Source organism: Pipistrellus hanaki, assembly GCF_964339955.1.
Source record: "Pipistrellus hanaki genome assembly, chromosome: 14".
Taxonomy (NCBI): domain Eukaryota; kingdom Metazoa; phylum Chordata; class Mammalia; order Chiroptera; family Vespertilionidae; genus Pipistrellus; species Pipistrellus hanaki.
Window position 1 is genome coordinate 7,464,808 of NC_140516.1, and position 27,228 is coordinate 7,492,035.

Genomic DNA, 27,228 nt, shown 5'->3' on the forward strand with positions numbered 1-27,228 from the left:
GGACTTATTTCCCTAATTAAAGAACTTCTATTAGCTCCAGGGAACTGAAATGTTTGTGTGTTCCCCCCCCCCCAGAGGGAAATATCTGCAAATTCTTTAATTGATATAAATCAAAATATGTAGTTAATAATTAAAGCAATTATCCAATAGCTAAAAATATTTAAATCCTGAGATAAAAATATTTAAATCACCTTTTGAAAAACAGCAAAATTTTAGTATCTCGATCTCTGCTTATATGGAGTGACAGAAAACCTCATAGTAATGTGTCAGCATCAATTAAATCCTTTTTGGACCCATTGAGAAGCAAGGAAAAAGAGAGTTTCCTTATACAATGTGTGCTTCTGACCTGGTGGTTTGCAAAGCATTGCCTGGTGTGTAAAAATCAATATTTACGTTGGTTTGATGGGAACAACTATGATTTTTCATATTTTCTATTCATAAATTTTTATCTCTTCATAATGTTTTTTTAAAATTTTAAATACTATACTTCGTACTAAGAAAAGAAAGCTCAAATCTTGGGATAATTTCTACAAGGATTGAGAATATGCATTTAAATGACATAAACATGTCTGTTTCAGCACTAGTCTCAAACTTTGGCACTTGTTTTAGAGCAAAGATTTTCAGTTTTTAGAATTCCAGATTCCTTATGTATAAAACACAGTATGTGACTACCATAGAAGATGACTAATAAGTTTTCAACCATCCATAAAATTTGTAAGATAAGATTATTTTTTGCTTTCTCCCTAAAAGAGCCAATTGCTATGGTCAGCTTGTCAAGGAATGCCACCCCATTGATAATAGATCTTACAGATTCAAGAGGATTTGCCAGGATTCTTCCCCCATGAAAGTTTCTTTGTTCAAGAGTCATGGTGAAAGACCTGGAACATATCAAATCAGTTTCCCAGAAAAGAATTAATCATTAAATCTACAGAGAGTGATAAAGCAGGCTAAAAAGAAAATCATGTTTTAATAGTTTCTTGGGTGTTTTTTTTTTCCCCCCCAGAATGTAATTATTTCATTCACTGGTCTGTATCTGCAGCTCTGATGGGTGTTGTTAGCAGCTCCTTCCGGCTTTGTAGAAGGGCATGGCAGCCTGCTGGTGTGTTTGGTTTACCTGCTGTGAGCTGCTTGAGCATCCACTCCATGGAGAACCACAAGAGAAGCAAGAACAATAATCTCTCCTAAACAGTGTTGTCATTTCTGGGCATGTGCTGTCCAGAGTCACACATGGTGTGAATGTGCCCATTCCACCATGATTAACGACCTGTACCTGTGGTGTTTGACAGACTGGCTTCCTCTGTCAGGAGAAGGGGCCTCTGGGAATGACTGGGGGCCAGCAAAGCTTGACTCCATCATTTTCTCCAGTGCAGTCACAGGATGCCTCTCCGCCTTGGAGTACTGTGGGGAATCACAGGCACAAGGTTGAGCAGGAGGATGAGCAGTGGGCCTGTAACACTACAGATAGGTATTGGCAATTTATATATTGGCAATTTATCCCCAGTAACATTCCTCTGGCCACCGGAACAGGAGAATGGCAGAGGCATCATTTGCATCTCATGTCTGCACACTGAGTACACTCTCCCACCCTTTCCCCACACTCTCTGTCTTTTAATTTAAATCCACATTGGTGGCACAGCCAAAATAAACACAAGCATGTTTTATTCAATGCAAATTTTATTAAAATATTAATTAGTAGTTGGCTGCTAATAATGGGGATTCAATAAATACTGATTGAATGAAACTCAGAACATTCTCAAAATTACGGAGGACATTGATTCAGTGTCTCTGTCCACAGTTCCACACTGTTTTCCTCTTTCAGTCTGTTACCAGGTAGTATTTACTGTGTCTAAAAGAGAAATTTGTGAGCATTACACTCTTTATAGTATTAATTCTTGGTTTCACCTTTGACTATAACACATGATAAGCACAAGAGTCTAAAGAAAACCTACAGAGATTATATATTAAGGACAATTTTGCCTCAAGGTCAGTATCACATGGCATCTCACATGGGCAGTTGCCCAGTCATCTTTCTCTGGATCATGGTCCTTGAAGAAGCAGTTTCTCTTCTAGAAACTTCAGATAAAAACTCTCCTGAGAAATGACATTTGTAGAATGCTAACCAAACTACAGAGATTTTGGAATTTAGATATTCATGTACAATGTATGAAAAGAATTTCACAGAAAAGAATATGGATATATAGTGTGCAAATGAGAAGGTATATAACTATAGACATTGTGAAGAAATGAAAATCAGAACAAAGAAAAATAACTTTTAAGCATATATAGTAAAGGCAAAGATTTGAGAAAAGTAGAGATGGTGCTAATCTGTTGGGGTGAATATTGACAATACTAGAGGCCCAATGCAGGAAAATCGGTGAAGAGTAGGCCTTCCTTCCCCCTGCTGCTGTCACCAGTTTTCCTCCAACACCCAGGACTGGGCTTCATTCTGGCCACCAGCAGGCATCTGGGACCCTGACTTCCATCTGCCCCAGCTTGGTCTGGAAGGGCTTCCATTCTAATTAGCATATCAAAATACCTAATTTAGCTTTTGACCCATTAGTTCAGAGCTTCTGCCCTAAATGAATCTATTGATCCTCAGAGCTTGAGGGCCTTTTTCAAAATCCAGGATAAATGTTTTGAATAGAATCAACCTATTACTCGTTCTGATTATTCATAGGGTTTGTACTACATATTTTATTCAAAATATTTCTTTCAAAAGCTTAGATTGTTGTTATATTATACAGCTGCTTTCAATTGCACTCTTTTGATCCATTAACACAAATTTGTTTTCATAATTTGTTATTTTGAAACTTTTTCTTTTTTCTCACAGCTTTCATAAGAATCATTTACATTTTAGTGGCTGCATTTAACCTGAGATTCAGGTTTAAATTGCTTGTCTTCCTATCCAGAGTTAGTTGAAATGTGGGAACACTATAACAACTCCTGATGCTTTGGCAATCCTTCAAGCTGATATTCCATACATGTTGGTTCAAATGAATTTAAAGATAGCTTCCAGTTTTCAGTTCTGACAAACAAAGAGCTTGGAAATGGTCATTCCTGTCTTTACAATAAAAAACAAAGGCTGAACAAATAGAAAACCAATGATTATTCTTATATCCATCAGATATTTCAGGTTGCAGAGAAAAACACCACTCTACAATCTGGACAGGTGAGGGCATGCAGAGGGTAATAGTCAAGATCAGCTCCCCTGTGGCAGAATCTGCCAGAGACCATACATTGGTTGGAATACATAAGTGGACATTTTAATAAATTGTTGGAATTTTGTGAGTGGGCTAGAGTGCAAGTAAAAATCACCTGAAGGCTGCAATCTGAGGTAGGGTTCTGATACAGACCAATAACAGATTCTCACACAACAAACAATTTTTCAAAAATCATCTCATGTCTCTACCAAGGGAAGGGGGGAAATAACCACTTGGAAATGCATGCAGAATGTTCTCCATTACCACTGCCTACTTGTCAGTGAAAAATTACTTTACCGGAGTCTTATCTCACCTGAGAGAAGATAATTTCCCTGACTCCACCCCTGTAGCCTTCCTGTCTCACATAAGGGGTTAAAAAGTGAATAAATCTTATGAAGGTTGTAGACCAGGAATATCCTCACTGAAAGAGTGAAATATAATCATAAAGCCAGAAATGATTCCCTTCCACCAGTCCTTAACACCACATAACCAGGGCTCCACTGTAACAACAGGCAATGACAGCTAGGAAGTTGTAAGAAGGAGTCCTTAGGAAAACCTAAAGACACACAAATAAATAGACAGAAAACACTAGGTGTTAAAGCCCTTGGCATCTGCAGTGACAGCAAACATTAAATGAAACCGAACCACAAGCCAGATTAACATAGAACCATACACTAAAGGTCTATTTGACTCACTGTCTATTACCTATCATGTCTACCTTTGAACCAAACTTTTATAAGGTATGCCAAAAGACAAGAAAAATGAAGTCTGAAGAGACCAAATAATCACCAGAACCTGATGCAGATGGCACAGATATGTTGGAATGATCAGGCAGTTAATTTAAAAGGAGAATCATAAATATTTTCATGGTTTCAAAGGGAAAAGTAAACAGCATGCAAGAAAAGATGGGTACTTTAAGTACAGCGAAAAATCACTGAGAAAGATTTAAAAGTAAATGCTAGAAATAAACACTGTAACAAAAATGATAAATACCCCTGATAGGCTCATCCTTAGAGTGGACACAAACAAAGAAAAAAAGCAATGATCTTGTGTATAAGTCAATAGAACCTTCCTGAAATGAAACACAAAACAAAAACTAAATGCTTAAATACAAGAAAAAAAGGAGAACAGCAGAAGATAATATTTAAGAACTGTGGACAATTTCAAAAGATATAACATGCACAATTAGAATACCTGAAGAAGTAAAAGCAAATGAAGCATGAAAAATGTTTGAAGTAATAATGACCTATAACTTTCCAAAATTATTGATACCAAACCACAGATATAGAAAGCTCACAAAAAAACTATGAAAGATAAACATAAAAATATTTATACACAAAATATCATGCCAAATTTATATTTAATTAATTAAATAAATAATAGATGATAGATAGATAGATATTAAATAAATAAAATTTTAATTAAATAAATAAAATGCTGGGGATGGGGATAAGCCATAAAAAGAAAAATATTTAAAAATGCAGTAGACTTCTAATAAATCATACAAACAAGAAAAGAGTGAAATAAAGTGTTAAAAGAACAAAAGATAACAACATAATAATATCTCTAGTGAAACTATTCTTTAAAAATAAAGGAGAAATAAATACTTTATAAAAGAAAAACTAAAGAAATTCATCACCAGAAGACCTGTCTTACAAAAAATTTAATAGAAGTTCCTTGGGAGGAAATAAATGTGTGTATAAGTCAGAAGCTCAGATTTTTATAAAGAAAGAAAATGTTAGAGAGGTAATAAATAAAGGTAAATTAAAATATTGTGATTATAGTAATAAATCAAATAAAAAATGTTCATTTAAAGTAATAGTACATACACAACTTAAATCATTGACAGCAATGTTATAAAGAATGGGAGAGTGGAATTAAAAAACTCTGTTATAAAATGCCTATATTATCAATAAAATGTTAAAATGTTACTAAAAGTGGACTTAGATTAGTTATAAATGTATATTGCAAACTCTTGGGCAATGCTAAAAAAATTCTAAAAAGAAGTATTATTGCTATGCTAAAAGAGGAGAGAAAGTGGAATCAAACCAAATAACTAAAACCAGAAAAGGAAGAAATGAAAGAGAACCAAAAAAAACACCACAAAGATTGAATATAAATAATTATAAATTATAATTGCAAATATGGCAGATATTAATTGAACTATGTTAATAGTCACCTGAAGTACGAATGGCCTAAATGAAGATTTTCCATATATATATATATATATATATATATATAAATCCAACTATATGTTGTTTACAAAATCCCACTTTATATAGAAAGAGATAGATAGGATAATAGTAACAGAGTAGAAAAAGTTATATTATTCTAACTGTGATGAAAAGGAGGCTGAGCAGTCATATTAATTTTGGATAAAGCAGACTTCACAACAAAGAAATGTATTAAAAATAAAGAAGGATAAAGGGAAGTATCATTTACCTAATGATAAAGGAGCCAATTCCCCAATGAGATAAAACAGTTCTTAACATTTATGTGCATAACAGAGGATCAAAGTACATAAGGCAAGAACTGATAAACTGCAAGGAAAAATAGACATATCCACTATTGTACTTGGAAAGCTCAACACCCACCTAAAAGTAATTAACAGATCCATCAGACAGCAAATCATTAACAATATAATTCATTTGAACATTATATTCAATCAAATTCTTAAAATTCTCTTTCCAAAACAGCAGACTATACATTCTTCTCAAATTCACAGGAAGCAGTCATTAAGATAAAATACATTCTTGACCACAAAAATACACCTTAAGAAGTTTAAAAAAAATAATCATACAAAATATATTCTTAGACTACATTGAAATTAAAGTAGAAATCAGTAACAAAAAGGTAGTTGGAAAATCCAAAACTATTTAGGGATTAAACAACATACTTGTAAATAATAGAAAGGTCAAAGAAAAAGTCTCAAGACAAATTTTAACTAAATAAACATATAATTTATCACAAATTTTGATAAATTATATTTTTTATTAAAACATCGCTCCTAATGCATTATTGTGGTGCACTGGAATCAATAGGCCAGCCAAATGAAGCAGGCACGTGCTGGAAGCAGGGCGACAACTCTCTTGTTTCTAGCTCTGCAGCTTGCACACAGTGGGGGTCAGAAGGCTAAATGCAAGCAGTGTCTGTGTTGGAAAGCAATGTTGACAGCTGATAACCCCCCTGGTCTGGAGCCCGAGGCAATGAAGGCAGGGGGGGAGTGTGTTTTTTAAACAGTTTTAAATGTCTGGCTTTCTGCTAAAAGGCAATAATGCTGGGAAAATAGAAGGCAGCAGGAAAAGAGGAAGACCTAATATGAGATGGATTGACTTCTTAAAAGGAGCCATAGACCTGAGTCTACAGGAGCTGAGCAGGGATTGAGGACAGGACAGCATGGGCATCTTTCTTTCTTTCTTTCTTTCTTTCTTTCTTTCTTTCTTTCTTTCTTTCTTTCTTTCTTTCTTCTTAAAAAAAATATATTTTATTGATTTTTTTACAGAGAGAAAGGGAGAGGGAAAGAGAGTTAGAAACAACGATCAGCTGCCTCCTGCACATGCCTACTGGGGATATGCCTTCAAGGTGCATGCCCTTGACCAGAATAGAACCAGGGACCCTTCAGTTCACAGGCTGACACTCTATCCACTGAGCCAAACCAGTCAGGGCAACATCCCTCTTTCATAGTCACCAGGAGGTGGAGCTCAGTGGCACATAACGTACAGTCTTCATGCTCTTGGTTTATCTATGTCCATGTCAAAAAAGATTCCCAACCTCACTATCTATTAGGAAAATGCAAATCAACACTACAATGGGATACCACCTCACACACGTTAGAATGGCTATTATCTTTTTTAAAAAAATATACTTTATTGATTTTATACAGAGAGGAAGGGAGAGAGATAGAGAGTTAGAAACATCGATGAGAGAGAATCATCGATCAGCTGCCTCTTGCACACCCCCTACTGGGGATATGCCCGAAACCAAGGTACATGCCCTTGACCGGAATCGAACCCGGGACCCTTCAGTCCCCAAACCGACGCTCTATCCATTGAGCCAAACCGGTCCCGGCAAAATGGCTATTATCAACAAGACAATAGGGAGGTTGTGGAGGAAAAGGGACCATCATTCATTGCTGTTTGATGAGAATGTAAACTGGTACAGCCATTACTGAAAACAGTATGAAGGCTCCTCAAAAAATTAAGAATACAGCTATCATATGACCCAGCAACCCTATGCTCATTGCAGCATTATTCACAGCAGCCAGGACATGAACAAAACCAAAATGTCCTCCACACGTACCACATATATACAATGGAATACTACTCAGCCGTAAGAAAGGATGAAGTGCTGTCATTTGCAATAGTGTTGATGCATCTTGAGAATATTTTGCTAAGCCAAATAAGTCAGAGAGAAAATGTTAAGAACCATATGCTTTCACTCACATGTGGGATATATAAAAATGAAAGCATCAAAGAAGAAGAAAAAAAAAAAAAACCCTCACTGATACAGACAACAGTATAGGGGCTGCCAGAGAGAAGGGGGATAAGTATGGTAAAGGGTTAAGTGGGTCAAATATATGGTGATGGAAAAACTGACTCTGGATGGGCAAACAATTTAATATACAGATGACATATCATAGAATTGTACACTCAAAACCTATATAATCTATTAAGCAATGCCATCCTCCTAAATTTAACTTAAAATATAATAATTTATATCTTATGGAAAAATAGCATGTATATTTGTGCTTTAGATTATGATATTTAGCTATCAACTCTCTTTAAAAAGGTCCTTTTGAACCACCCATTACAAATATCTGAGTGAAATTTAATTTTTTCACAATGGATTTCCTAGCAAATCAGTGATCTTTCATACAACAGGTCAACTAATATCATTCTCCATCTTTAATTAATTATATGTTTGCACTGGAGGAGAAAATGTGCCTGTACCTTATCATTGTCTTAAAGCAAGTGTTGTGCCCTTGCACATTCAAAGGAAGATTTTTTTTTTATACCACACACACAAAAAGAATCTTTATTTCAAATCTGACTTATTTGCCAAGATGATGGTGAAATTGAGTGGTTATATTTTAGAACATGATTTCTTCTGGATCTCTAATGCAAGCAATTAAAAACAGCTTGACCACTGTTGCTATTTTGAGCATTTTGGCACTATGTGTCAGAGCAGAAAGTACGGTAACAATTGCAGTCAAACTTTAACACATTTCCACTGAAGCAAAATAACTTATCCCGACACCCTTTCCAGACACAAGGCACAGCAGCACCCCTCTCCAACCACCCTCTACCACCCACCCACCATCCCACCACCCCACCACCCCATCACCCCATCATCCCACCTCAACTAACATGTGTCCCTTTAGCCAGGGGACTGAGCACACCACGTATTCCTTCTTCTAAGATTCCGGTTGTCAGGATAACTCCTGGCTGTAGGTGTTGGAACATTTCTTGTGATATTATGTGACTAATCTCTGTCACCTACAGTAATCAGTAAGAGCCTTGAAAGTAAGGACATTGCTATTTTGAATCATCATTATACCCCAGGTCTTTAAAGCAGTGTCTGGTGCTTAGTAGATGGTTCATGTACATAAACCATCTTGCTTTTATACTCTTCTACAAAAGCAAGAGAGTGAGAAGTTCACTGAACTCAAGAGAGTGAGAAGTTCACTCGCTTGACTGGTCTGGAGGTTTTAATTCTAGCCCCGGTGGCATATTCTCTCTCTCTCTCTCTCTCTCTCTCTCTCTCTCTCTCTCTCTCTCTCTCTGTCTGTCTCTCTCTCTCTCTCTCTCTTTCCACAAGTCAGTGAAGTCAGGGCACCTCTTTGAGTCACAAATGCTTCATTGGTACATGATGCTAAAGAACTAGGTGCTTCTAAGGCCTGGCCATTTCCTCTGAGGCAACTGTTTCCAAGCTCTGATGGCACTTCTATGGACTAGGTGTTCCACACCTTGTAAATGACTGTAAAGTGAAACCTACCCCATGAATATTTAAAGAACTAAGGGAATGCCAGACACAGACACTTGTTAAACGGTGCATTTTGCAAAGAATTTTAAGTTGTGAATCTGAGCTTCAAGATAAAAGAAGGAAAGCTTTGTCAGATATAGTAGCAGGTAGGAAATGTTCCTTCCCAAGTTTGGTAGTGTGCCTGGATTACAGCACCCTTCATGTGGTAGAAATACATGCTCACTGTGGGAAAGCTGGAGGTAGCACCCCGACGCTCGGCTTTCAGAATTTCCCAATGGGCACATTTCACAGCTTGTGCTTGGATTCTGGACTTGCTCACCACTCTTGAAATTGAGCAGGATAATTTTCTGTTGGGGGAGGCTTGGTCAGTATCACCATTCAATGGGAGAGTCTTTTGGTCTGCCACCCTGAGCCCAGACTGGCTGAACTTGTTTCTGTAGAGGGGATGGTGGGCTAAACCCAAACTGAACCTGCAGTGAGTCCCTAGATGAGAAACTGTATGGGACACTCAAGCAGAGACTGAGTGGTTTGTCTGTGGAGCAGGGACCACAATCCTTCATTGAATGCCTGACTGCATGATCCAGGTAGTGGACCCACTAGCCCTGTTCTCCTGACCCTGGTTGCCCCACAACCTGTGGAAGAGGCTATGGTTCATGGTCAGCTGGGCCAACCCAATAGTCTTTCTTTGGAAAGTCTAGAGGAAGAGTAGGCAACCTCAGGGGAAGACAGAGTAGAAGGGATCCTCAGTCCTTCTACAGATTGACACTTATACACAGACTGGTCCCTCCCATGCATGCTCAGGTCCAGTAGACAGCCACAATGAACAGTGTGGTAGCTCCAGACAAAGGCTGGTTACACATAATATCTGATATTGACCTGTACTAAATCTGGCCCAAGTGGACCCAGAAACAACACAACCAATGGTGGGCATAAAAATTACAGAATAATTCTTATATGATTTTATAATAAAATTATGAGCAAGGGTATCAGCATGTAAATCTCCAAAGTGGAAATTTGACTAGAAATATATGGACTGAGATTTTATAGTAAACTCTCTAATATAAGTGAAATATATATATATATATATATATATATATATATATATATATATATACACACACACACACACACACACACACACACACACACGCATATATATATATAATGGTCTCCCATTAAATTAACAAAATAAATGTTGACAAAGGGATAACAAAGCTAATAATGACCCACATTGCTTTCTAGGACTGGAATTGATGTGCGTCATTGGGAAAACAACTTGTTCATCCCTGGCTATGGTAGAAGGTACCTGTTTATGCACTCCCTTGAGCCTAAGCTGGCAATGCATTGAATGCTATAGTTGGTGAAAGGGACCAATGTTTGCCATCCTAAAACTGCGCTGTTGTTTTTAAGCTAGTTGTGAAGAAACAAAAGATGCAGAAAGAACATTTGACTCTCCGTCTTTCCTGCCCAAGAGGTTCAGATGAAAAGATTTGCTCCAGAAAAGAAATCACGTAAGCCTAATTTAAATTAATTTTGCTAGATAGAAAGGCTCCCAGCAGGAGCCTAGTAGCAGATCATTCTCTGTGTCCCATTGTTTCTGGGTTGCCCAGCAAGAATTTTCAAGCCATGTGTGTTCTGCTCTTCCTCAACTACTTGTAAATTATCCATCTTCACTGTTGAATTCTGAGAACCTATTTGATCGCGCCCCCCACTGCCCGGCCTCTCCCCCGCCCCCCTAAACCCCCACTCCCCATCTCCTTTTTCCAAGATGTACCCAATTTTGTTTCACTGTCTTTGGAATTTTCAGGCTTAATGTGTGAATTCCCTGTAGGCACATATTAAAATTTGATTTTCTCCTGTTAAATTTGCTGTATGTTATTTGAATTATTAGCTCAGCTAGAAGAAGGTAGAGGTGGGAAGGGAAAAAATATTTGTTAGCCCCCCACACTGGCATGCATATGTTTCATCAATGCACTCACTTTTTTCAGCCTTCCTTTCATATCAATTCTCTGCTTGAACTCCCAATTTCTGTGTAGACTTGTGGACTGATGATCTCTTGAAATGTATTATCCTAGCTGACCACATCACAACTGAGAGACAAAATGTCTCTTTATTAAAAAATGGAGTCAATATAAAAAAGACACTTTTTCCATATCTTATCTGGGATTCTATGGGAATAATCCAGTTGGATTCACCCTCTGCTGCCTTGGGCAAACACACAAATGTCATGTGTGTGGTGGGGGAGGGGAGGAGGATGGGCTATAGAAAGAGAGCAGGGAGAGGAAAAAAAATAAAATGATCTATACTCAAAGGTCTTTCAAGTGTTGGGATCCTTACAGTTAGTACTTTCTTTCTTTTATTCTAATCCTAAAAAATCCAATCAAATGATGGATAGGAAGAGCACAGGAGTGAAGTTTCTTCTACTTTTGCTTTCATAGTAAAAAATGGGAAAGAACATCAATGTCTACCAGGAGGGGAAGGACAAAAGAACATCATGAAGTGGCCACTTTGTGGACCTTGTTGCTATCTCCCAAATGAATGTGGAGATTATAGATCAGACAGAAAATGCTCTTGCCCCTGTGTTTAGTGAAAGGAAAAAAAAAAATGGATATGAAACTGTGTTTTCTGCTGTAACCCTGTAAAATGCAAAGAGACTGGCAAAGATGCTCTTTCTTCTTGAGCAAACTAATTGCTTTCATTGATTTTAGAGAGGGAGGATGGAGAGAGCAATAGTGAGAGAAACATTGATGTGAAGAAGATACAAGGATTGGTTGCCTCCAATATGTGCCCCAACCAGGGATCAAACCCACAACCTAGGTATGTGCCCTGACCAGGAATTGAATCAGCGAGCCACACTACCAGGACTTGACTAGACTTTAGACAGGCTCCGCTGAGCCCTCTTTTTGAGAAGACCTCAACTTTAGCCTATAAAACTGTAGATTCTCAGTAGAAATTATTTCATCTGCTCACCCACTCACAGCCACACTAAAAGATGACTGAACTCTAACATAGTTTGTAACATCTCAAGGCTGACCCTGGGCCCACTTAGAGGGTCTTCCTGAGAACAAACAAACAAACAAACAAAACCCTCAAGGCCTCCAAAATAACTCACCCTTTGTTCCAGCCAACACTTGAGCAAGGGCCCCTGACCTCCCTTTTCTAGGGCTTCTGCAGAATAAGACTTACACCTGTAAACTTTCTTTGTCACCCTGAGTTGTATATGGATCTCCTTCAACTCAGGAATGTCTCTCAAGGACCTGAAAGCCATTTCTTTGAAATCTAATCAATAAGAGGACTAAGGCTTCTGTCTCCCAGTCTCTGAGGAAGTATATAATCTGAAACTGAATAATTGCCAGACAGCAGATGCTATAAATGTTGGCCTAATCGCATTTACACTGATCAACTGTGTAATTTTTCACTTCCCAGAAGATGAAAAGGGACCATGTACTAAACGTGACAGCTCTGGAGAGCCCTGTGTGGTGGTGGCCGTACAAACTCAGAGCTATAGAGTAACCCCATAGGATAGTCCGAAATTAAAAGTTCCTAACTAAAGGTTAGTCATGGTGGGTAGTCATGTCCTAGGCTGGTATCTTCCCTGACAAAGGTCAATCCTCACCTTATCTGAACCTGTCTACTGACCTTTTGCATGTAAACATACCTTTGGAATGTCAGAATAATTTCTCCTCCTCTACCACACAACTCAGGGCACCACAGTGGAGATCACAAATCTCATTGTTATTATTAATTGTGTTAATTGTTGACTGTTAACTCTCCTATACACACAAATGTAAAAGAAGTATGGGTCTATTTATTTTACTTTTTTATTCAATCCCAGAGATACTCAGCTTTGCTTTCTCCCGCCTCCCTAAATCACCAGTGGATTTCATGTCATCCCTTGGGCCTCCTTCTTTGATTGTAATGTACAAAGTAAGGTGCCAAACTGCCATTCCCTGGAGTGCTTTCTCAGTCCCTTGAAATTTTGCATCCCAGAAGATGTCAGTTTTGCTCAAATAAACTCATAAAAATCCACTACAGGTTTAAATATTTCTTACATTGACACCTGATTCTATTAAGCTCCTGATGTTTCCCCCATCCCATTCTCTCATTATTTCTTTGAAACACCCAGTCAATCCAGGCCAGTGTGGTTCAGTGGTTAAGCATTGACCTAGGAACCAGGTCATGGTTTGATTCCCAGTCAAGGCATATGCATAGGTTTCAGGCTCTATTCTGAATACAGGGGTGTAAAAGAGGCAGCCAATAGATGATTCTCTCTCATTATTGATGTTTCTATCTCTCTCGCCCTTATTTTCTCTGAAATCAATAAAAATATATTTAAAACAAAACAAAACAAATAAACAAAACAAAAACAACTACCACTCAGTCACCTCTGAACAAACTGAAGTTGAGTTCAGTTCACACTGGACTCTCTTCTATAATGCAATAGTATTTTACTGATTACAGTCTCTCTTTACTATTTGAGCTAGTGGCTGGCTTTGTTTATCTTTGACAGGCCCAGATGCTAAGGAATTGAAGCCCTCCATCACTGCATTTGTTTGAGGATGGCGGGATCATACTCATTAGAAATCATTAGCAAAGGCATTCTCTCTGTTTCAGAAGAGAACAATCTCTACACATAGCCTTGATTACAAGTTAAATAAAACTTTGCTGGGAAGCAATCCTGATTTATGAATCCACATTAAACATCTAAGTACATCTGTTATGCCCAGCTAAATGGTAACTGTTCGGGTAATGATATCTTGGAGTCACAAATGATGTATACATTCCCAGTGATTTATGCATTTGGAGGGGTGGAATGTGTCGTGGTGATTGACTATTATTCTCAAATACTAGATTTTTACTGTGCCCTCTGTTCCTTCATTTTGTGCCTGAGAATCAGGAAGTGCAACCTTGTGTGGGGGCAGAATTGCTGAGAGGAGAGAAATATTTCAGTATGTCTTAGGCAGTATCCACTTGCTTTGATTCAGCATTTTGCAGTATATCTCAGAAAAGATGAAAACCCCTTTAGAAAGATGTAAGATTCAAAGAGTTCACCTTTAACTTCAAGTTGTTAGAAGTACTGACTATGGGTCCACAACGCCCACCTGCCACCTCTCTCACCTTGGCCTTTTCTCACCCCCTTCCCTTGGAGATGTGTTCTTAGGGTTCATGACTTCAGTGTTTCTTTCTGCTCCCATCTCTGCCCTATGACTGAAAAACCTTTCACATTCTTCAAAACTCAGCTCCAATCTGACTTTGTTAAGAGGCAGCCTCCACCTGACCTCTCTCCCCTTTCCTCTTTGGTCCCTTCTCTGATTTTTGTTGCAATAGCAACCATCTCAGCCCACACATTCCTGATTCCAGTATTTGTAGTTTTCACTGTATGTAAGTTGCCAGATGGCAGGGAACACTGTATCCCTGGTGCCCAGCACCATTTCTGACACAAAGTAAGGGTTCAGTAAGTGATATGGAACAAACAACTGAAGTTCCATTTGCTTCCAGAGACAAATTCTATTACCTATTGTAATCCAGTCTGAGATTTAACTTTCTCTTTTATCCAGTACATGTATGCGTTCATGGGCACACATGGAACTGCAAGATGGTTTAAAAAAAATATCCAAAGTACTGTGAAAATACACATACAAGTCTGATTGCAGGCTCCCCACCCCTGTCTGGCCCGGGAGCACTGAGGAGGGCTGAGGGAGGAGATGCAGAGACATCTAACTTACATTCTGCAGCTGGACATGATTCCTCACCAAGTGCTCTGACTTTGCCATGGCGCTGGATGCTTTGAGACTGTAGTTTTTACCATTCTGCGGCTCTTTCAGCTGCTCTTGAAGTTGTTTAGCTTGTTTTCTGCAGGTTTAAATAAACAAATGAATAAATTGTTACATACATGTATGCTATGCATATTGTTTGTGTCATTCATTCCTATCATCTGCCATTTACTAAAGCCAGATGAAACTCAGTTTAATTCTTTTTAAAGGGAATCCTTCCCTGTTTTCAACTCTACCAAGAACGCCTTCCAGTTAGGAGAGAAGAGGGTATTGCCCATCATCTCGCAGGGACTCATGCCCAGGTGTTCTAAAGGCAGACAGAAACGTAATGGATGGTCCCTGCCTTCATGGGTTCAAGGGGTCCCTCACCCCGAGCGGTCAGCTGAAAAGAATTGGAAATCTTCTGAAGAAGTGACCAGTGGAAAATATGAAGCTTGGACCTAACAGCCACGTACATGTAACATATTACAAAGTTACATTTGGATCTTTACAAGTCAAGCGTATGTAGCTTGATTGAATGACTGGCATGTGTACCATAATGTGTGTATATTTTCTTTTTTACAATTTAGAACCAGCTCATTATTGTTGTCATCAACATTTTTGTAACTAACAAACACAGTTAACTCTTAAATAGTACCTATTATCTGCCAAACATAATTTTATTTATTTTAAATATAGTTTTATTGATTTCAGAGAGGAAGGGAGAGGGAGAGGGGGACAGAAACATCAATGATGAGAGAAAATTCATTGATCAGATGCCTTCTCCATGCCCCCTCCTGAGGATCAAGCTCCCAACCTGGGCATGTGCCCTTGACTGGAGCCGAACCTGGGACCCTTCAGTGAGCAGGCTGATGCTCTATCCACTGAGCCAAACTGGCTAGGGCCCAAAATCATTTGAAATGTTTTCCATGTATTCCACTTATTCTTCACAATAATTCTGTGTGATGAGGCATTAATTCTGTGCCCATTTAGATAAGAAATTTGAGGCACAGGAAGTTAGATTATTTGCCCACACCCACATTGCCAGGAAGTGCAATAGGGCTGGATGCAGACCCAAACAGTGTGGCCACGTATTCAGTATTCAGTACTCTTAACCGCCACTCAGAACGGGCAAGGCACTTGCCCACGGTCCCATGGTTTCCCAGAGGGAAGGCTGAGCCTACTCTCAGTGTTTGGACTCCAAATAAAGGAGCCCTGCCTGCTTATGTGGGTTGGCTATACCAGCAAGATGCAACAGATCACTGCATTATCAGCTGCTCTGTCCCAAGGGCTTTGCAGCAATTATCTATCAGCAGAAGACTCAGCACCAATAAAACAAGTAAGCAAACAAAAGCAAACAAACAAAAAACCCCTGCAGAGTCATCTGCCCTGAACTCCTCCTCTTGCCCAAGGCCCTGCCTAGGACAGGGAGTCTCCAGCAGGCAGCTCTCTGCAGAGCTGGGGCTCAGGTCTTAGTTTCCTCTGGATTTCCTTAACCAAGAGATTAATTTTCTAACTGTCTCTGAGCCTCAGTTTCTTCACCTGCAAATGGTGCATCCTGTGGAAATTAAACATGAGAGCACAAATACGGAATGCTGAGCTCCACCCAGGCTCACCAGTTAGCACGCGTGTACCGGCAGATGCTGCAGAGGAATTAGAACACTGGCTCAGAGAACAAAGACAAGATCCTATGAGCTGCACTGCTCAGCATTTGCCACAGGATTTGGATGTTCTGAGTGCCATTGCTTCTTTTGAATTTACACCAGTGTGATGCACCCTATTTAAATATATCTTTCATCTTTTCAATTATTTGGGGGGGCTTTTATCTCCAGTGCTCTAAATTGCTTTAATCTAGTTGTAATTACTTATCTACTTCCTAACAGTTAATCTGTAGCCTATTGTTAAAAATAAATCAATCACATCAGCATTTTTAGAAACAGGTCATAGTCAAGAAATCCTATCAGGAATCCACTGATGAAGCAAATGGGAGATCAGAAAGTTCCACCTGAGTACCTCATCACGGAGCTGTGAGAGGGCTTACTCTCCTAAGAAGTAAATATAAGAAACACTATCTTACAGTGACTTCATAATTCAGTATTTGGGAAATGTAAATTTCTGGAGGAATTATGTTAATAAAACATTTGAGGACAGTTCCTAAATCCTTTTGTCATTTACTTTCCTTTACTTCCTTTTCACTCAAGTCCTAACTCACTAATATTCCAGAATCAATGTGTGTGTGGGCAAATAATATAACTTCCTGTGCCTCAGATTTTTTATCTAAATGGGCACAGAATTAGCGCCTCATTAATGCCTTTGTGAACCTGCCTCCTTCTGTGTCATTCCTGCCCTTCCCCAGGCACACACATTTTTGCTCTTTCATCCTTTCTCCAGGAACTGCCAACAGAGGAAAATGATTGCTGCACCACCAGCCCTCTCAGGAGAACTGCTCTGGGGAAGACCAGATGCAGGCACTGCACACTGGAACCCTACTAGCCAGCAATATCAGTGTCAACACTGCAGAGTTAACCAAATTTTAAGTGTCTCTGGCTCAATTCTTCAGAAGAAAGGGAAAAGAAGTAGTGGCATACCTAATGTCACAACTCTGTTGGTAAACATTTGCAATGTCGCAGGTGGGGTTCCTGGGAAAGTAGACACTGAGAGGGAGAGAGTGCAGGATTCTCACTAGGGTGGGCTCTTCGGATTGGTGCGAATAGGACAAAGGGAGGGAAACAGGACAGGACTGAAGGTGAAGCTGGAATGCCATGAAGATCTCGGTAAATCCCACAGCAAGTTCTGGAACTGGCATGGCCTTGCACCGCATGTTGGGGCAAAAGTCTAGGTCTTCAGAGCCTCACATTGAACCGTTGAAGTATGGTAGCTGCCAAACTTAGATAAAACCTGCTGTTTGAATTTTAACCCTGCTATTCTCGCTTACTTGCTTAAACAATAGGGTAGTTGCCTCAGCTTCCAGATTGAGACCTGGAGGCTAAGGCAATTTTCCTGTGCCTGTGGACTAGGACCACAGGAGATTGGTTCCCACTGACTCAATAGCTCCAGGAGTTGAAACTGCAGATAACCTTTAGAGATTAAATTGACTCAGTTCTGCTTCTGTACTATCTGCTTTCGCAAGATAGGTCCACATTCCAACGTCTGTGGCTGGGAATGACCCTGTGTTTTCCCACCCTTTAGAATTTAGAATTTAGAACAAAGGAAAATTCTTGTGGTTTGGACTTTTAAAAGGACTGCCTACACCTGAAACAGTGAGGTCATGAGTGTAGCCACCTGCATGTGGTGCTCTCTCGGCCATTCTGACCAGTTCAATAAATCCTTGCCTGCTTTTTTTAATCAATTCGCAGCCTCTGGTGGTCTTATTTTGACTCCAGGGTTTGACCCCAGAACACCGTCACCAACTGTGGTCTGTCTCAGGTCAGAGTGTGTGCTTGAGAAAAGTAACTCCTACCATAACTGTGTTTTAGCAACTTGGGGACTAAGCCCTTCCCCACTGATAGTATCATAGCAGCAGACCAGAGCATTCACTGCTGTCCTCATGAGGCTTTCTTTGTGGCTTGCAATCTCTTACTTCAGAGAGCCATAACCAATGGTCAGAGCAGTTGCCACAATGTCTGCTTTGTATCAGGAGCACCTGCTTGTTTTTCTCCTGTGTCTTCCCACTTGTGATCAGTATCTGTCTAGCCTTTGCTCCTGGAGCACCTCCTCTCCCATCTCCTTTCATTCTTAGAGTTGAATTACGTCCTGCATTTCCAAAGTCTACTAAGGACTCCTACAGCCAGGCTCACCCTTCTTACCCGGGCGAGTTGAAAGTAAAAAGAAAACCTATGAGAATGTATAGTTGTATGTGAGCCATATCAGCCAGATTGAAAGGCTCAATTAATAGTTCTATTAGCTACTTGGGGAATGTATTGATTTATTGGAAGTGATGAGAATTTCTTCCATTAGGTCCTTCAGAATCGTTGGGTTTTTAGTTAATTCGGTTAGAAAATCTAAATTCAAGAAGGTGTTTGTCATTTCTACCTCAGCAGCTAACAGTTTTCTATAATATTCTATCTGGTGAGGTCATGCCATAACAAGGGTGACAAGAGAATGGAGAAAGGATCAGAGTGATGGAAACTGGGGGATTATGGGGATTAAAACAAAAGTGACCAGGAGAATGTGAGCATTTTGGTAACTCCAGACTTTCTCTCACCAGAAATAGTGCATCCTGGTGTACAGGATGGAAGTTCAAATGAATTTATTTGGAAACCAGTGATAGAGAGGTCCTACAATCCTAGAACTTGGGGCTTTCAAGATGAGGTACAGAAAGTATACACATGAAAACAACCTTAACCTATGAAAGTGAGGGAAGGTCACAGTGGAGTCTGATCAAGGGTTTGGGAGGGGACTTGGAATTCCAGCAACCAGCACAGCGAATACTGGGTCCAGGAATTATAAAAGCACAGGCTGCCCTCAGCTGTGCAGATTAGATGCCTGGTATGGGACGTGGCATTCCTCCCAGGCAAAGAACAGTAAAGAAGACCAGGCCTGGAAATTGTACAGAAGAAGGAAATATAGTCTTAATGAGAACTATAATCCACCTGGGGAAGGCATCACGTTTTATTATCACTTTATTCTTCTCACATTTTCTTATTTATTTGTTTTTAATGAAAACCTGTCCCATCTGGGCAGGCAGAAGGCAAGCTCCGGAAGACTGTTCCTCCACTGGCTCCTGAGGAAACTGCCATTGAACAGGTTTCCATTAAACCCGGGACCGCTCCCTGAGCCCAGGAGGAGGTGTCCCAGAGCCCACTGCTGCCCTCAGCAGAAGGCCCAGGTACCCCACTGTTCACCAGTCTTGTGAGTGTGATCATCAGTCTTCCATTTAAATGTACCGAAACCGGTTTGGCTCAGTGGATAGAGAGTCTGCCTGAGGACTGAGAGGTCTGGGTTTGATTCCAGTCAGGGGCATGTACCTTGGTTGCTGGCACATCCTCAGTAAGGGGTGTGCAAGAAGCAGCTGATTGATGTTTCTCTCCCATCGATGTTTCTAACTATCTGTCTCTTTCTCTCCCTTTCTCTCTGTAAAAAGTCAATAAAATATATTTTTTAAAAATAAAAAAAAAAAACATAAATGTGGTACAACTAAAAATCACATTCTAAAAATAACAATGAAGTATTTCTTCCTAATAACTTGCCATTGTTAAATACACAATTTCTTTCTCGGGCACAGCAAAAGCATGGAAAACCTTACACTGCTCTGTCTCCTGCTCCAGGGCGCACTCTTCGCCTGGGGTTACCTGGCCCCTGAGTTCTGGAGTGGCAAACGGGGCTGTTCACAATAGCAAGCCCCACTGAGCACTTACTCTCTCATACGCTGCGGTGTCCTTTTGACAGTACTATCCCATTAATCCTTAACACATTCGAGAAGGGAGATACATTTTGGCCATTTTTAAAAAAAGGAAATCCAGGGTAAAGGACTGGATGTAATTTGCTTAATAGTTCGTAACAAGCAAGTGGCAGCCTGAAGATTTGAACACAAGTAAAATCTCAGCCACCGTGCCATGAAAAATAAAATTAGAAAGTGCTCTGGTTTGCACAGAGCAGGGCATTCCTCATTCCCCCCCAGCAGTTGCGTCACCCCATGAAAGGATTATATGAGCCAATGTGGTTGGTGTAAAGCATGTGATTGAAACTAGAACAGTGCAACTTCAAAGACTCCATCTGTTGGTAAGGTATAAATGCCTAATCACCATGTTGTACACCTAAAACTAATGTAATATTGGGTGCCAGCTGTAATTGAAAAATATCAAAATCATTTTTTAAAAATGATTCCATCTGCAATTTTCTACTGTGTGGCTTTGGCAACTTAATATTTTAAAATTAAATCCTGATATTTTAAAAAATGCAGCAATAACACACATTTCCAATTGATGTAAGGATTGGGAGATAATGCATGAAAAGCTCAGTGTCTCTGACAAAGAATAAGCGCTTAAAACAAACATGAACACCTGAAACCTATACAATTTATTAACAGATGTCACCCCAATAAATTCAATAAAAATTTAAATAATAAAATGAGCAATAAAAAAAAAACACAAAAAAAGAAAAAAAACATAACCCACTAACTTCACAGCCCAGAGTTGCCTAGGAGATGTAATAATTAAATATAATGTGGCATCTGGACATAGCCCTGGAACAAACAAAGCACATCAGGTAAAAACTAAGAAATCTGGAAGTATGAAATTTAATTAGTAACAATGTATCAATATTAAGAGCATCGTGCTAATGTAAGACAATAACAGGGGAAACTGAGTCTGGGGATATGGAATCTCTCTGTACTCTTTTCACAGTAATTCTGAAAATCTGAACTAGTTTATTAAAAAATAATAGTTACTAATTCTGGATTCAGACCCTAGTTTCCATTATTTTTCTGCAAATCAACATACATACAGACAGGTATAATAGACTATATCTGGAAATTGGTCCATTTTTAGAAGAACAAATGGATAGAAAAATATAAGTCCAATGAAAAGCAATTAAGCTTTGGCTTGGATTTCAACAAGCTGTAGGAACAGAATTGGTGCCAACTTATTCAGGCCTACGTGCCTTACAAGAAACGGAAAAATAAAGTATTTTTATCCATATTTCCTATTTTAAGTGCATATTTTGCTAATATTGTAAATAAAATACCTTTTTTAAAGTTCATTAAAAATAAAGATATATGTAGATAAACTTACATAGCTGCATATGGATAGATAGATAGATAGATAGATAGATAGATAGATAGATAGATAGATAGATATAGGCCTATGCTATTAGTAAAAAATAAGTACCTTGCCGAAACCGGTTTGGCTCAATGGATAGAGTGTCTGCTTGGGGACTGAAGGGACCTGGGTTCGATTCCGGACAAGGGCATGTATCTTGGTTGCGGGCATATCCCCAGTAGGGGGTGTGCAAGAGGCAGCTGATATATGACTCTCTCTCATCAATGTTTCTAATTCTCTATCTCTCTCCCTTCCTCTCTGTACAAAATCAATAAAATATACTTAAAAAAATAAGTACCTTTATGTGCAGAAGGTCTGGTTTCTTGGCAAAAAAAAAGTATAGGACATATTAAGATATGTATACCAACTGGGGAACTAAAATAGATTTTATAATTTTTCATATTTCATATTTTGCTAAAATCTTTAGGAGTATCAGGTAAAAGCACTATGAAAGGAAACATGTAGATTTTTTTTAAAGAAAAACCATAGATCCTGGTTGATAATGTTTAGGTCTACAGCAGTGTGACCTCTCTGATCACAAGAGTTAGCTCCTTAGTCACAGGCAAATGTTGAGACTTTAATCCTGGCAGGTGTCAAAATGTGCAAAGAAGGCAGAGTTTTTATGAGCGCAGAGAGGGATGGTAGTTATGTGCATCAAAGACAAACCACACACACATACATGCAAATGTGGAACATACTAGTACACTCACCACAGTCTACAAAAGATTCTAAGTAATTCTAAATGAGCACGGGCCCATTTTTATTAGATTCCTCTGTTGGGAGCAAAGACTGAGAACTTTAAAAAAGACAAAGTGCTTCCTCTGAGAAGAAACCTTTTAACACTTGAGAGAAATGGTCTTACTTGCTTTTGAAGTAGAATGCTGCACAGAACATGCCCACGATGACAATCCCAAAGATGATACATGAAATTGACAGCACCTGCCTTTGATAAACTTCTTCACTCTCTGTGAATTTGAAGAAAAAAAGAAATTAGAATGGATGTTAGAAGGGCACAGCTGAGACAATCTTCATCCTTGTACTTTTAAGCTGGTATCTTCTTTCAAAGCAAACGTTTTTGTTCCTGTCATGAATAGGAAAACATGAGGAACTTATTAGCATGCAATTTCTTGGCAATGGTCTGCAGGATAGCTGATTGCTACATTTTGATTTGCATGGCTAAGTCAGACCTCATACTCACATATCACAATTATGTATCTTATCAAAAGACATCAAATGATGTTAGGACATATGGGGGACATAACTTTTTCAAATGATGGTTGGGTTCAAAATAATTTGCTACAAAACAAAATGTGTGTCCGTCAGAGCCTTCCTGTGCCTGTGATAACTTCCAATTTATTTTATGATATCACCGCATTTATTATCTGGTCTTTGGCTGTCATTCACCCACTCTTATGACTGGCATCACTAATGAAAAAGAACTTCAATATGTATGTGAATGTTTATTCACCCATTCCGTGACTTCCTCAATACCTATGATCTGGCATCTCAACTATCTTAATCGCTGTTATCAAGATCATATCTTATAGCTTATCACCTAAAAACAACAGAACTCATTAAAAAAAAGCATTTCACTTCTCAGCCATTATTATTTATATTCCCAGCTCATTTTCTGAAATATGCCAACTGAAACAGTTCTTCCATCACATCAAGACCTTTTATCCATAGATCTCAGAAATTTATTTCTGTTATTGTCCTCTTGTTTTCTTCATGTCTCTCTTTATACAGCATACAGACTTCGGTGCATGATTACAGTTATTTGCTCTCTTGCAAATACCCTCACTTACTGAATCCATTTCTCCTTCCCCTTCTCTCATTTCCACCCCTCTACTTTGAACAGTTTAGTATTAGAGAGAAGATTGCGCAATTGGGAGTGGACACCAATAAAGGTTGACAGTCACATTGCCGAAGCAGACATCCAATAGAGACTACAGTCTCACCAGCCTGCTTCTCCATTGTTCTACAGATTATCCATACACTCTCCACACTACCCCAAATCTGACTTACCCTCCTTCCTAACTCCAAGATCTTTCATATATGTCAAACACAAAAAGAAGTCAGTGCAAAATAAATAATCTCAATGTACAACACAAAATATGCAAAATTAATTGTGCCTTTATTCCTTTTTTATTAGCTAATGTAGCAGTTCTTGAACTTTAGTGTGCATTGGAGTCACCTTGAGAGTTATTAAGGGCAGAATGCCACCTACTTTCCCTCCCAGAGTTGGTCTGAAGTGGGGGCAGAACATTTGCATTTAAAAAAAATCCTCAGTTGATTCTAATGTTGCTAGTCTGTGAAACATGTTTTGAGAACCACTGAATAGACTAAGAACACTCATAACACAGATCTACTATAACAGAATAACTGGGGGGTATTTGTTTTTCTTTATAAATGTCAGCTAAGGATCCATTTTGGACCTTCTAAATAAAAATGTCTATTAAGAAAGAAAATTTTCAATGGTGATGGAAAAAACTAAATTAAACTTAAAAAAGAAAATTTTGCCTGGCCAGTATGGCTCAGTGATTGAGCATCAGCCTATGAAATAGGAGGTCACAGTGCAATTCCCTATCAGGGCATATGCCCAGATTGCAGGCTTGATCCCCAATGGGGGGCATGAAGGAGGCAACCAATCAATGATTCTCTCTTATCATTGATGTTTCTATCTCTTTCTCATTTTCCTATCCTCTCTGAAATCAATAAAAATATATACTTTAAAAAGCCTTCTCCTGAGGAAATGCTTAAAAATTAAAGAAAGAAAGAAAATATTCAGGTATTTCTCATGCACACTAAAGTTAGAGAATAATTCAATTAGAGAAAATGCTATATTTTAAAAGATGAGTTGCTTTAGATCCAGTTGTTTTCTATCATCTCAGCATCTTCACAATCACTAAAAGCAAGAGAAGGGAAAACATTCCAATTCATTTTATGATGCCAACATTGCCTTTATATGAAAATTAGACAAAGACATAAGAGAAAAATAAATTACAGACATATATTTTTCATTGACATAGATGCAAAAATTCTTACCAAAAGTTTAGGGAATCAAATCCAGCAAGATGTTAAAAGTAACACATCATGACCAAGTGGAATTTATATAAGGAATTCAAGGTTAGTTTCATATTTTAAAAATTAATAAATGTGATTCACAATTTTAACAGTCAATAAAAATAATTTAATTATTGACTAGGCTGAAAATTTACTTAAAATCTAATATTAATTCCTGATTAAAATTCTCAAAGAGTATGAATAAAAGGGAACTTCATCACACATATAAAGAATATATATATCTATACCTAATTGTAAAAGAGAGACTGCTTTTCCACTAAGGTCAGGAAAAAAGCAAGAATACACACTCTCACCACTTCTATTCAATATTCTACTGGAAGTTTAGTCAGTGGAATAAGCAAAATTAGAAATTGAATCCATTCAGTTTTGAAATAGATGAAAAATCACCTGTGTTCTCAGATAGCATGATTATCTATGCCAAAAGCTGATAGAATCTATAAAGAGCTGGTATAACTAGTAAGGAAGCTTAACAAGTTTGCATGATGTAAAGTTGTATGATAGATAATACAAAAATTAAATGTATGTCTACTTAATAACAACAAATAAGCAGAAATTAACATGTAATTATTATTTACACAATCTCAAAAATATATAGCACATGTACACTGAAAACTACCCAAACATTATAGAGAGAATTTTAAAAAGATAAATGAAGAGACACGTGATGTTTATGGATTTAGAGACTCAATAATATTAATATGTCAGTTTTCCTCAAGTTAATAGATAGAGTACAGTTCTATTGAAAATTTCAGGAGGAATTTTGTTGTTGCAGAAACTGACAAACTAATTCTAAATGTTATGTAGAAATACAAAAGGTGTTTTGGTAGCCAATAAATCAAAGTTGAAGGACTTAAAACTCTTTGTCCTAAGACTTATTATAAAGTTATAGTAATCAAGGCATTATAGACATACAAAAGTGTCCAGGAATATATGCAAAAATATGTGGCCAATTGATTTATGAAAAGATGCCAAGACAATTCAAAGGGGAAAGGATCTTTTTAAAAAATGATATTATAAGAGTAGTATAGCCATATCCATAAAAACAAACCTTGTCTTGAGACTTTAATGTAAAATTTTATACCATAAAACTACTTGAAGAAAACATAGGAGGAAAATCTTAGTAATAATAGGCTTGACAAAGATTTATTAACTACAATACAAAAGATACAAAATATGAAAAATTTTAAATCAATAAAATATACCATAAAAATTAATGTTTTCTCTTCAAAATATAGACTTTTATCTATATTATATGTTCAACAACATTGACTATTCAACAAAAATATATATTCAATAACATGAACTTGTATATAATATAAGTGGATCTCTTACTACTCAATAAGAAGACAACAGCTGCATTTTCAAATGGGCAAAATATTTGAATGAACACTTCCCCAAAGATATATAGGTGGCAAATACATACATAAAAATACATGAATGGTAAATACAAACATCATTAATTATTATGATTAAAAATTAATCTGTTTGGGGATATATAGCATCCCTACTAGAATGTTTAAAATTAAAGAATGGCTGTACCAAGACTGTGGAGCAATTTTAACTTTCATGTACTTCTTGGTAGGAATGTAAAATGTTATAACCACTTAAGAAATAATTTCATGAAAGTTAAACATATGCTTACCTTAGGCATAGCCATTACATTTCTACAGATTTACCGAAGACTAATGAACATGTTCATTATGTACATACATTTTCATGACAGCTTTATTTGTAATAGCAAAAAAGTGGAAACAATCCAAAAGCTGCTAGCAGGTGAATGAATGGATAAACACATTGTGTGATATCCATACAATGGGATATTATGCAGAAAGAAAAAGGAATGAGCTATTGATATAAGTAACAATACACATGAGTCTCAAAAACATTATGCTGATTGCAAGTCAGACCCCCCCCCACCCAATAAAATGTACCTTTTACATTATCCTAATTGTATTAAATTCTAGAAAATGAAAACCAATCTATATAGTATATAGAAAGCATGCAAGTGGATACCTGGAAAGAAGAATTGGGATGGGGATGACATGAGGAAACTTTGGAGAGTTATGGGTATATTATTATCTCAAATATGGCATTTCCATGTGTGAATATTCATGCCCAAATGTATCAAATGATATATTTTAAATAAGTGTTATTTATGTCAATTATAATTGCAAACTTTATTCATCCTAGGGGACAGAGAATATAATGATGCATAAAGGATATACATGATACAAAAGATATGCCTGATACAACACCATCCACCTATACTATCTCCTCTCTTTTACTTCCAGCATGCCTGACATTTAACTCCTTAGAGACTGGATACATGCTATTCTTTTTCCCTTTCTGGAATACTATTAAATGCTTGCTTTTCAAATGCCTATTCACCCTCTGATCTCAAATGTCACCAACGCAAAAAATCTTGCCCCGCCCTGAAAGCACCATTGGTGC

At 37.9% G+C, this 27,228-nt stretch overlaps 1 protein-coding gene across 6 annotated transcripts in view; it reads right to left on the reverse strand.

Annotated features, from left to right (window-relative positions):
* Positions 1-27,228, reverse strand: part of NRG3 (neuregulin 3) — a 972,177-nt gene that overhangs the window by 13,251 nt on the left and 931,698 nt on the right. For 3 of the 6 annotated variants that reach the window (XM_084904767.1, XM_084904766.1, XM_084904763.1), the window contains exons 5-7: positions 22,556-22,658; positions 14,909-15,035; positions 1,271-1,398 (exon numbers count right to left, since the gene is read on the reverse strand). In XM_084904767.1, coding sequence (XP_084760893.1) covers positions 1,271-1,398; positions 14,909-15,035; positions 22,556-22,658 — 358 coding nt within the window. Of the gene's footprint in view, positions 1-1,261; positions 1,399-14,908; positions 15,036-22,555; positions 22,659-27,228 lie in introns of all 6 variants that reach the window. The other 3 variants (XM_084904764.1, XM_084904765.1, XM_084904762.1) reach the window with 1 other exon arrangement.